General features: G+C 36.4%; 1 protein-coding gene across 1 annotated transcript; it reads left to right on the forward strand.

The window, feature by feature from the left end:
* The first annotated feature begins 10,941 nt into the window (after positions 1–10,941).
* LOC100021363 (olfactory receptor 51G2-like) lies at positions 10,942–11,886 on the forward strand. Its single transcript, XM_001373504.2, has one exon. It carries the CDS (start codon positions 10,942–10,944, stop codon positions 11,884–11,886), a length of 945 nt encoding a protein of 314 aa, XP_001373541.2.
* Positions 11,887–13,535: the final 1,649 nt, after the last annotated feature.

The following is a 13,535-nucleotide window of genomic DNA, read 5'->3' on the forward strand; positions in this document are numbered from 1 at the left end:
TGACATATACAACAAAATACCAAACAACAATATGTAAAAAAATGGAGTTCGTCTATACAATACCCAGGGTGAAAATCCCCATCAGCAAGAAGAATCCCAGAAAACTGCCTAAGTATCTTTCTGATGGTGTGATTGGGGGGGGGGGAGAGGCAAGGGCTTTGGAATCAGAGTAAAACCTTTGATTTTCCAGACCCTGATATTTTAATGCTAATTATCCCTATACATCCCCCCACACACACACATAGAAAGGAACCTCATGTCACCTTAAAGGTGGGGAAATTATACAATTGTCTCTTGGATACTGGACCCTCTACGTCGGTCTTGGTAACTAGAGGAACTTAGGAGAAAGAACGCTATCCACATTCAGAGAAAGAACTGTGGGAGCAGAAATGAGTTAGAAAAATATATGCTTGATCATGTAATACAATAGGGATGTGATTAGGGTTTTCATTTTAAAGGATCACTCTACTGCAAATATGAATAACATAGAAATATGTTTTGAACAATGATACATGTGCAATCCAGTGTAACTGCTTATTGGCTTTGGGAGTGGGGAGGAGAGATAAGGAGAGGAAGGGGGATTGTGAAACATATAACCATGGAAAAATATTCTAAGTAAAATTTTAACAATTAAAAAAATTATAAAATATTTTAGGAAAGGCTGGAAGACTACCTTCAGGAAAATTTAAAGTGTACTCTTGGCTAGTTTCCCATTGAATGTGTTAAACGTGAAAGGAGGGGGCCCCTGGGATGATGGTAAACTGATTACTCAGAATGTCTAGTGAGCTAACTTCAAAGGTTATTTCCTCCATGCCTGAACAGAGAGCTGATGGCTTCCCTCTGTCCTTTACTGGTAAAGTGGAGGCACTGGTAAATGCAAAAGTCTGAACCAGATTGGGAACACCACAGGAGTGAAGAAATGTCAGTTGGTTAGGTAATTTTGTGAAAACTGACCCCCCTCGTGTCCCTTTTAGCCAAACCCCTTGCTGAAGGAAGATCACTGGCTTCCTATCCAGGACTTGGCTTAACCTGGATCTAATAGAGAGCTTCCTCCCAATAATAACCATTCTCCCACCAGGCCTTTTTCTTCTTCTTTTAAAGATCTGACTGCTCATTATGAACAACAGCTATTTATTTGGGATAGGATAACAAGGGTGAGATTATGGAAGAGGGAAACAGGAGGTCCCTAAACTAAAAGCACAGACTGAATGAAGGTAGGTCCTTGGACTTTGGCCAACAGTTGGGAACAGCCTGGAAACCTTCTCTATCTTCTTGTTCTCCTATTCTGGCTAACCTAATCTGGTATTAAAGAAACAGCAAATGTCTTTAGGGATAGCTGGCATGAAGGGAGGTGTTTCAGGCTTCAGGACTGACTCAGCCTGCCCTTCAGGGTAAACCCTCTCAGGCAGCTGAATGACCAGTCATTCCACACAGGTCTTGCTATTAACAGAGAGACAGGATCAGTTCACAGCTTCTGTGGGCATTGGATATGATTGGGAAAGCCTCAGAAAATGGTGGGTTTCCAATTCTGAGGTGGGAATGGGAGCTGCTTCACTCCAGGATTCAGAACTGAACTGACTTCAGAGTTCATTGGTTCCCAGGAGTCACTCCTGCCTCTCCAGCATTCCATTTCAATTCTGTGTAAAATCTTCCCTTTCAAATGAAGTGACTCTTAGGGTTCCTTCAAAGTTGGAAATTTCATGACTCTGAAATATATATATATGTATATATATATATAAATTTGGAAAACAAAACAAATCATTAAATGTAATAAAAAATTTTCCAAAAACAATTTTCTCAAACTACACATCATTACTTTAAAATTTTTTTATTTTAATTTAATTATTTTTACATTTTTTTACATAAGAATTATCACTTGGTACCACAGTAGTCCAAGTGGGAGCTTTTGATGAATCATCAAATGTCTTGTTTTCATTCGAATCACCTGGGGTTTAAGAGGCTTCTTCCTGGAGCTGGGACTAAAGGGTATATAGCTAAGTGTAATTAAGGAAGACAGAGAAGTGATTACTGTACTGTTGGGTCCAGACCTGGGACCTACTAAGTGGTCATATGTTTGAACTCAATATGAAATAGAGAGATTGGAGAGACAATGTATACTAGTGATATATTCCTTTCTGTTTTTTTTTAAAATCATAATATCCCCATTAAAGTTACATTCTACATACTCTATATGTACCTATTCTATACCTGGGGTGCATGAAAGGTTCAAGGAGAACTAACACCTCTGGCAAGTGGGCTTGCTAAACTCTTTTCAGGATAGTTTCCCAACTTTGCTGTCTACCTACTCATCCTGTGGCTCCAAGAAGCTATAGCATGTGCAACAATCACAGCTGGTAGCATCTTGGCAGAATAGAGCAAACCAGGTTGAGGGTAGATGACAGGTTTTGAACCTGTTAGTGGTCTAGGGGGATGTCTAACCTAATCACGTGAAAATTTCTCTTAGTAGAAAGGATGAATGAGAACATGTTTTTGCCCTCCAATGACCATGAAGATTCTTGAAGCAAGTTTTTGGAGTACTTAAATCTTAATAAGACATTGAAGATGCCAAGATCATCCCCTGCATCCCATGATGTTACCAGTCATTTTGACTTGTGTCGAGACTGAATTTCAATGAATGAAAAAGTGACACTGATGATTTGGCACAAATCTGCCTCTATATTATCTAATTCTCAGGAGGGAGAAAAGTTAGGAGGCAAGAGAAGTTTTATATTATCTCACTAACCAAGTATTTGTGACACTTTTTACTACATCTATGGACCTCTTCATTGAGAGACAAATCCTTTCTACTCAAATTCAACACTGTCTGTCTTTATTCTGAAAATGTTCCACAGAAGCAGAAAACTGAAATGAACAATTAAGGAAACATAAGAATCACTAGAAAGTCCATGCTTCCACTGCCTGGTTTTCCTCTTTTACCCTTCATACTCAGATCCTGAAGTTAGCCCTATTCCTTCTCAATCCTAGAGGCACGGCTTACCTCTTCAAATATTGTCTAGTCTTCATATTGTGTGAAACTGATTTTGAAGAGGGAACTAAGTTTCTTACTTGGCTCAGGTTCTTCTCTCTTCTATTGCACCTGATCATACAAACTTCTCCTGCCCTGGGGAACATAGATTCTGATGAATGACATTTAGCATATCTAGTTTGAACTTAAAACTTTCATACTGTTCTCTGGCTATTTAGCTATCTTTAACCCCACTCCTCTACTTCCTGTTCACTTTTCCCCTCCCATTTCCCCCTTTAAATATACATTTCCTTTTACTTTAATGCAATGTTTGAGTTTATTTTTCTAATTATATATAATAACATTTATACATTCATTTTCCAAATTATTGATTTCACATTTCTTTACCTATCTCCCTTGTTCCTTCCTTGATAGACAGATCAATTTAATCTATATAATACATATATGATCATGAAAAACACATTTCCACAATGTAAGGTTGTAGCAGAGTTCATATAAAACAAAAGAAAAAACACAGAGAAAGTAAAGTGAAAGAAAGCTTCAATATTCATTCAGACTCAATTATTTCTTTTTCTGGAGGTAGATAGCATTCATCATGAGTCTTTTAAAAGTGTTTTGGATCACGGTATTGCTGAAAATAGCTAAGCCATTCACAGTTGATTATCATACAATATTACTGTTCTGGTTGTACTCACTTCACTTTGCATTTATTCATGTAGATCTTTCAAGGTTTTTGTTTGTTTGTTTTTTCTGAAGTTGTCCTGTTTGCTGTTGTTGTTGTTGTTTTCCTTGCACAAGAGTACTACATTACAATCATAGACCACAACTTGTTCAGATATTTTCTATTTCCAATTATTTGCCATCTTAAAAAGAGCTGAAATTAATATTTTTCTACAAATAGACCCTCTCCCCATTTTAAAAATATCTGTAATACAGACATAATAATGATATTACTAAATCAAATGGTGAAAAACTACTTTGAATGTAGTTCCAAAGTGCTCTGCAGAGTGGTTGGATCAGTTACTACTCTACCAACAATTTATTAGTGTCCCAAACCTTCAGTATTTTTCACCTTGTATCAAATTAGCCAATATGAAAAGAACCTCAGACTTGTTTTAATTTGTATTTCTCTAATCAATGGATTTAGAACATTTTTATATGACTATAAGTAGCATTGATTTCTTCATTTGAAAACCACCTCTTCAGATCCTTTGAACATTTATCAATTGGGGAATGATTTGTATTCTTATGAAATTGACTATTTGGGAAATGAGGACTTTATAAAAAACTTGCTATAAATTCCCACCTACCAAATCTCATGCTTCCCCTTTAATCTTGGTTGCATTGCTTTTGTTTCTGTAAACCATTTTTTAAAAAATTTAATGTAATCAAAATTGTCCTTTTTACATGTGGTAATGCTCTTCATTTCCTTGTTTGGTAATAAATTCTTCCCTTACCCATAGATATGATAAGTACATTTTTTCACTTACCTCTTCCTTCTCTTATTTGATTTTTCAAATCCTTTTGGACATCTCCCAGAGCTTTAGATTAATTCACATTTTTCTTTCAAGGTTTGCATGTAGCTGCTTTGATTTCACTGTCCCCTTCTGAGTTTCTGCCTTGCTCTTCTTTAAATCCATAATAATTTCCTTGGGCTAGGTGTTTCTTTAGTTAGATTTTTTTTTCCTTAATGTTGGCTCATTTTCCCAGCCTTTATTTTGACTTTTTTTTTAATCTTTAAGGTGGATTCTGTCCATTCTCTTAAACTTCAGGTTTCATTGTTACTACTCTTAGCACTAGTTCTAGGTTTCTGTAAGTTTTAGTTCTTCTTTAGACAGGGGCTTTGGTCCTTCTCTTGGGCTTGTGCCAGCCAGTTACACTGTGGACTGCCTTGTGATGGTTTGGTGCCTCACTGCAGGCTTGCGCTAGGAATTGAAAATTCAAGGGGTGGGCATGGGAGTACTCTGATGTTAGCTTAAACAATATCTCAATTTTGTCTTGGGCCAAGATTCAAAACCTCCAACATTAGGAGTGGGGTGATGAGGGCTTGCTCTTGACTTGTACAAGTATTTCTTAGTTCAGTCTTTCTGTGGCCTAGATTCCCCTCTCACCTCAGTGATACAGACCATCTATAATTGACCTTGTTTTCTACAGGAATATAACTTAATTCTGCTCCCTTGATGGTTCTGTCACTCCAGTATTTGTTTTGAAGCAATATCATAAGGTCAATTAGAGAGGATTCACAGAGAGGTTTGAGTTTTCCATTCCTTTTTCTTGGCTTCAACTTCACAAGTAAATTATTCCATACTCCCCTGTTTTGCTTATGGCATCACCTTTGTGTTTAAATCATGTCCCTATTTTGATGTTGTTTTGGTAAAGATGTGAGATATTGGTCTAAATCTCTAAATTTCTGTTATACTTCTTTCCATTTTTAAGCAATTTTTGTCTAAGAGTGAGTTCTCCTCCCCAAAGGTTAAATCTTTGGGTTTATCAAAATCCTAGGTTACTATGGCCATTTTCTACTGTACATATACATTTTCTACCTCTACTTCCACTCCTGTTATTTCTGTAAAGGATAAGTCAATTAATTTGCTGAGTGAATTCTACTCACAGTCCTGTGACTTTCAAGACCAAAATATTTTCCCCTAAAAATCACATTTCTGTATGTATTATCTTCTACTATTAGAATATAAGCTTCCTCAAGACAGGACTATTTTTGTTTCCTTATGTTTGTATCCCCAATATTTAGCACACCTATGATAAAATAAGTCCTTAATAAATTTTCATTCATGGATCCATTCCTTCCTTGTACCCCATATTTAGGTCACTGGCATTTACTTGAATAATTATGTATTCTTCCACAAATCTATCTATTTATGGCATTGTGTGAGTCTTATTTCTTCAACTAGACTATAAAACCCATGGGGCTAAATCCATATTTCCTCTGTTAACTCTTTTATCTAAATATCTGAACTAGAGTTCAAACAGATCAAGCTAATGATGATAATACCTAATATTTATTTAGTGTTATAGGCACTGGACCAAGGGATTTATAGTTATTACCTCATTTGAACCTCACAATAATCCTCTGAGGTAGGTATTATTATTATATTTATTTTGCAGATGAAAAAATACAAACAAACAGAGGTTAAGTGGCTGGTCCAAGGTCACACAGCTAGTAAGTGCCTGAGGACAGATTTAGACTCAGGTTTTCTTGACTCCAAGGGTATTATTGCCTTATGTCCTGTTCCATATAGCTAGCATCTGCACTCTAGGTCATTGTTTGAGTCAGCCTGTCTGTTCTAGCACATTCATGGTTAACACAGCTGTAGAGCCAGATGCCTTTAGAGTTTAGTGTTGGTCTCCTGGGACGCTTATGTCTGATAGTCTCCTTAGAGAGACAGATCAGGGACACATAAATTTCCTGAGCCTGCATCAGGGAAAGCCTTGAAGGCCCTGGGTGTGTTCCAGGCCAGTGGTGCTTGTGTCCTTCATCCACTTTATATCTAGTGAGAGAGGCAGGATGCTCTGCAAAGGTGAGTGTGTGGGTCTCTGGTTCATTGTCTTCTTGATTCTACCAAGGCTTTGAGAAAGTCTGGAAAGGGAGCTTCCAAAATGACAGGGAGAAAAGTATTATAAAGTTCTAGAAAGAGCTCTTCACTTACTTTAGGCTCTTTGTATCTAGGAGAGATCTGAGCTTAGTACTTTGATCAAGTCTCTAATGTCATCACATCATTTTCCCTCTTAATCTCTAGTTTTGAAAAATGGTCCAAGTCAGAGCTCCAGGGTGACGTCATTTTATGTGCATGTATTTTCTGTGTGTTGTTCAATTATTTCAGTTATATTCAATTATGTGTGAACTCTTCTGGATTGTTCTTGGCAAAGATACTGTGTTGCTTTTCCATTTTCATCTCCAGCTCATTTAACAGATGAGAAAACTGCATCAAACAGGGTTCAGTGACTTGCCCAGAGTTGCACAGCCAGGAACTGTCTGAGGCCAGATTTTTCCTTACTCTAAACCCAGTGTATAAACACACACAAACACAGATTTATATGCAAAGATTATATATATATATATATATTCATACTATCTGTATTTACTTAAATATGTGTACATTTATATATATACTTAAATATCTGCCTATATATGTATATACACATATGCAGGGGAACACAGAAATAACTTCAATTGTTGAGGAACCAGATATCCATTGTCTCAATGAAGAATTGAAAGGATTGGGATGAATCTCTTGCTTCCACATATTCGATCTATCCCTGGTAGAAGGGACGGAAGGCATAACCTTCCATCCCTGACCATTACTGTGGAGTTGGAATCATACTTAGAGTTATGAGTGGATGGATTTCATGGCAATGTTTCCCAAATGACCTTTGATTTCCCTCTTGACCCTGAAGTCATGATTAAGGGCTCCAGCTTCAGCTCCAGATCCAAATGGTCTTTGAAGTATTGACTTTATTTCCCATCTCCTATTGCATTCCTCTCTATACTCCAATCTTCATAGATGCCAATGACCAAGTTGATCCTTTTTGCTCTAGATCCTGCATAAGTAGGGTATCCTCGACCTCTCTCTCTGTTCCTGATTCATTCTCTCCGACCTAGCCAACTCTGAGCCACGCTATGCAAAGTCAAGATGCAGATGCCACTTGGAAACCATAAAGGATACTCCAAGGTGGTTTAAACACTACTCCTCTCTGTTAATACTTGAATTGGTGAGAACAGGGAACATATGGTCCCCTTGTCCCCAAGCTTCTTAGTTATGAATTGTGCCTAGAAAAATTGTCCCTATTCCATCCTTGACTCTGGCTTTCTTCTCAACACTGAAGGAATGTAGATGTGTCTGTTTTCTCTCTTAAAGGCATAGGTATGCCACTTGTGCTCTGCTGAAATCCAAGGTTGAGTTTACAAATTGAATCATCAAGTTCTGGACTCTATTGCAATGACATGGAGGTTACAGGGTTGGATTCCAGAACTGAGACCTCTGGGATACTATTACAGTGCCAAAGAGAGAAGCAGTTTGTCTAGTTCAGGAGATATCTCTCCCTCTAAGCCTGAGTCCCTTGATGCAACCCAATGTCCAACCCAGGCCCATCCCTCAAATTTCATGAGTCTTTTCTCCTTGATTCCTTACTACTCTCTTTAATCAGTATCAGGTTTCAGTCCTTTTTCACACAGCCAAATTGTTGCACAATAAACTTGTGGGGAACCTTATCTTCTGAAGGTAGTACCTAGGGATAATAAACAGAAATCTGGCCTCAAACCAGAAAGACTTGGGTTCAAGTCTATTCTGATATATACTAGATTATGTAATCATGGGAAGGTTATTTCTCAGTGATTAGAGCACCAAGGTCAAGATTAAATAGAGATTAGGTCATTCACTTGTACATAAGAATCCTTGCCAGGTGCATAGTGCCAAAGGAAACTATATTTTAATCTTATCTATGATCTATTTTATTTTTATTTAGTTCGCTAAATACTTACCAATTATAATTTAGACTGGTTCAGGCAATAATCAGGGAGTGATATAGGCCCCCAAGTGTTTGGCACATATGTTCTAAACAATTCTCTAAAATTGTAAATTGCAGAAATGTTGAATTCCATATTAAGGAGTTTACCCTCCCCTTATATCCCTATTCCAATGGAATTTATACTAATCTCTGTCATTTCAATAATTATTTATTAAGGCAGTTGTGAAAATGACAGATGGAAAACTATCTCTTGATCCACAGGGCAGAAGGGAGATGAAATAATAACTAATGTTGATATAACACTTAAAATTTTGCAAAAACCTTTACAAATATTATTTCATTTAATCCCCACAATTAAAAATCCTCAAGTAGGTCCTATTTTTATGCTCATTGATGTGATTTCGAATTGAAATGTGATGTGCATGTTTAATCATTTATGTTTAATTGAGGAATAAATACTCTTCAAATGTTGAGTCAAGTAAGAGATTTTGTGGGTTGGATGGTGAAAATTTCTCCTTTCTTCTGAAGCCAAAAGGAACTAAGAATTGCCTACAAGAAAAATTCCCTTTAATCAAAGCCAGATAGCTAAAGGAAGACTTGTGTGTGTGTGTGTGTGTGTGTGTGTGTGTGTGTGTGTGTGTGTTTCTGTCTCCTCATGCTCTCATTGAGACATGAAGCAGGCACAGGGAATTGGGCCAGTGTATCTGGCTTTAGGAAGAAATTAGTTCAAATCCAATTTCAGATATTTACTTGGCATGTCTCCTGGAGCATATCATTTAAACTTAATCAGTCTTAATCCTCTCATCTGCAAAATGTGGATAATAATATCATCTATATCCCAGAGTTATTATGAGGATCAAAAGAGATCATATTTATAAAACTCTTTGAAAACTCTAAAGCATTGTAAATATGCTAGCATTTATTATCATCAATATTCATGTATTGATCTTGTCTCCTTAGCACACCCTGAAGTAGATGAATAGTACCATGTAGGGGCAAAAAGGTATGTATATACCAAAGAGCACTCTCTGTCCAGCTGATTGTTTTGAAGATGTCATAGTCTCTCTCACTCTCAAACCCTTCTAGATCACTAATATAGCAAAAGATACTGAAATAATCTTTTGATTGCAGTCACCATATCTATGTTCCTCTTGGCAATCACATATGTTGTCTCATTGCTAACTTCTTTGTTTTGTCAGAATAGCCAGTTCATAGAGAACATTAGTTTCTTGATGTTTTTCCTTTAGCAACTTGAGGGTGATATAATCATAACTAGTAATAGCCACATCACAAATATCATTTCCCAGCATCTTGTCCAACCCAACAGGACCAGAAGAACTTCTTTACAATAGTGACAATAGAAGCTGTAGCCATAATATTTTATGAATGTTTCCCTCACAAATCCCTGAGCTTCTCATTATCACTATAACCAGGGTGGAGCAGCCCTCTGATCCTCTTAATACTGTATCTGTGAAATAAGCTTAAATTAATTAAATAAGGAGATCTGCCCAATAGGAAGGCAAATGGATTCCATGGTAAAAAAAGTTAAAGTATAACTTTGAATCACTCTCACTAATGCCTAATTGCTTTTGGCCTCTTTTCAAACTAATTTTTCAATTGATTAACAATAAAAGATATAGCTTCCTACCTCTTTTAGCTTGTAGGTTAAAAATGCTTCCTGGTAATTTACTCTCAAACTTCCCATTGGTTTAAGGTCAAAACCCCCTTTTCTAACTTTAAAAAATATCTATATACATTGTAGAATTTGAATTGTTTTTTTGAATACCTTATTTCAATCAATTGTGGTAGTAATTTGCGGTATATGTAACATACCTTATTATATTCTCTTTCCTCCAATTTTTTTTTAACATGCAATAGTGAAAAAAGAAAATTGACAAGACACTAGGTATAGCAACATTATACTTGGAAGACTACATATCTTTTTTTCTCACCTTCCACTACTTGATTCAATTATTGGATTTTCTAATGAAAAGTGATTTCAGACTTTTGCATTTAAATTTTTCTTTCTTTCAGAAGAGATGTCAAAGAAGATTCTTCTATAATTACTTTGAAGACCTGCAACAATAAGAACAATTTGCACACCAGTTTAATTACTTATCTAATAAGCCTTCAATTAAGTTGTTCCACCATTGTTTAGCAGTTTGCCACAATTACAAGGTTATTAAGTAAGAAAATTCTCCAGAATTTTTTCTTATAATGTTCTTACAGAAAAGTATATTGAACAAAACAAACATATTTTACAAATACTTTATGACAGGAATAGAAAAGAAGACAAGGGCAAATGTTCAATAAGAAGGGAGGAAAAGAAGGAGAGAAGAGTACACCTGGCAGGAGCCATTATTTGTGAGTCCTGTTGGCTTTCTTTGGAGCAGCTGAAAGGAAGAACGGCCAACAAGACTATTTCTGCAATTCCACAGTTTTCCTCAAGGCTAACAGCACACTAGGTCACCATGGTCATTCCCAACATAAGAAATAGCAGCTCCTTCATCTTCATCTTGATGGATCTGCCAGGACTAGAGCATGCCCACCACTGGACAGCTATCCCAGTTTGTACCATATACCTCCTGTCTTTTCTAGGCAACATTACCATTTTGTACATTGTGAAGACAGTGCCTAGCCTCCACACCCCCATGTATCTATTCCTCTCCATGCTCTCAATGGCAGACTTGGGACTTTCTGCATCAACTCTACCTTCCATGATATCTGTCTTCCTTCTGGGACATAGGGAGATAAATTCAGCTACATGCTTTGCACAGCTCTTCTTTATACACACCTTTGCAGTCATTGAATCTGCTGTGCTTCTCGCCATGGCTTTTGACCGCTGTGTTGCCATTCGTGAGCCATTGCGTTATGCCACTATTCTTACCAACTGGCGCATTGGTGCTATTGGGTTGGCTATTGTCACTCGAAGTGCTGGTCTTCATCTTCCCTTGCTTGTTCTCCTTAACCGCCTCAATTTCCGATCCATTAGCACCCTGTCTCATTCCTACTGTGTCCACCCAGATGTTCTAAAGATGGCCTGCTCCAATACTAGGGTCAATAGTGCACTTGGTCTCTTTGTAATGCTTTCCACCCTAGGGCTTGATGTTCTGCTGATCCTCTTCTCCTATGTGCTGATTCTCTATACTGTTCTGAGCATTGCATCTAATACAGAAAGACTCAAGGCTCTGAATACTTGCATTTCACACATTTGTGCTGTCCTGCTCTTCTACACACCAACAGTCAGCCTATCCATGATCCATTGCTTTGGGAAAAAAATGCCAGTCCAGGTCTACATGCTTCTGTCTTATCTTCATTTCCTTGTGCCCCCTATGCTTAACCCCATTGTCTATAGCATCAAGACCAAGGAAATCAGAGTCAGAATCCTTAGGATGCTGCACCCTAAGAAGTTTTGAAATTTTGGACATGGTAGCCATCAGGCATCACAGTTTTTTTGGTTTGTTTTTTTAAACCCTTACCTTCTATCTTAGAATCAATACTTATAATCAAAACAATAGAATTCAAAGAAGAAGAAAAGTAAGGGTTAGGCAATGAGGATTACATGACTAGTCCAGGGTCACACAGTTGGGAACTTTCTTAATCCAGATTTGAACTCTGGACCTCCTGTCTCTGAGTCTGCCTCTCAATCTCCAAAAGCCTCCTTGGTGCTCTCTTAAATCAATGTTTAAGATCTTCAGGAATTTCCAATGTTATGGGGAAACACAGTACTTGCTTTTATGGATATCCCAATCTAGTGGGAAGAAAAAATAGACATTCACTCAGGAAAAATTTCACTTATCTAGAAAGACATATACATGCAACACACACAGGAGCAATTTACAAATTCTATACCAGAAGGCTTCCCTTTACAGAGTAGCTATATTCTAAAAATATGATAATTTCATTTTCCTGTACTACAAATGAAGAGGAAAAATTTTGAAAAATATTGGTGCCAATAAATATTGGACTTAAAAACAATGCAAGCCTTCTTTGTTGTCATTTTTCTCTCCAAAAAGCAAAGAGTAATTTTATTTTAAAATACTTTAATAAAAATATTCAGAATATGGAAATTCAAAAAATTTATATTCTAGGACTGCAAATTATAACATGTCTCTGATTAAGACAGCTAGGTGACTCTGGTGTTAGAAATTTATTGAAAATTTAACCTCTTTCTACATAAATTTCATCGTCTCTGAGGAAAATCATAGCACCTAGCAGGTTGTTGTTAGAATCAAATGAGATAAGATATAAAACACACTTTGCAGATTTTAAAGTACTCTGTGTGAATGTTCTTTTTGTGATAATTGCTATTGTAATGGTTAAAATTTACCCTATATATCTAGCTTGTAATGTAATGTAATCTTCACAGTAATAAATTATTTACATATTGAGTGACCTGTTAGAACAGCTACACTTTGAGCACAAGAAGGATGTTTTTGCCTTGCTTTGTATCTACAGCTCTTGGTATAGAACCCTGTACATAGTGACCTCTTAATCAATGCTTTTCAATTTGATTTGACTAAACTCATGCTGGGAAGGAAAAGGTAGAGCCTTAAAAGAGAAATACATTTGAGCCATAGTGTTTTCACTATAACCCAGGTTGGATAATGATAATTAATCCTCAGATTGTTTTCAATGTCAAAACAAGACAGAGTTTGAAAAAAAGATAAAAATGTGTTTCATTTCAGTTGTTTAAGTGTGTTTTTTGGCATATTTAAAATCTCATATTCTTTATTATTTTAAAACTAAGTGAAATCTGTTTTCTCTGGGATTTTTGCTGCAGTATACAGAGACGAAGTCAAAGAATATGATCGAGGGAGAGAAAACAAGTGACAAGTGTTTGGGAATAAAAGAAAAAGTTAAAAACTAAAATAAAACATCAAACACATGAAAAAATATGAAAAACAGAAAATATGAATTACAACATTACAAACAAATTAATAAACTAAAAAGAAGGATAGTGCCTGACACATACTGGATTCATAATAAATATTTATTGACTTATTGAAAATGACAAAAGCCTCTAAGAGGAAGAAGTATAATAATTTGAAGAAAATTAATTGAA

Source organism: Monodelphis domestica, chromosome 4 (genome assembly GCF_027887165.1).
Source record: "Monodelphis domestica isolate mMonDom1 chromosome 4, mMonDom1.pri, whole genome shotgun sequence".
NCBI lineage: Eukaryota > Metazoa > Chordata > Mammalia > Didelphimorphia > Didelphidae > Monodelphis > Monodelphis domestica.

Coding starts and splice junctions, on each gene's coding strand:
- LOC100021363 (XM_001373504.2), top strand. CDS start 10,942: ATGGTCATTCCCAACATAAGAAATAGCAGCTCCTTCATCTTCATCTTG.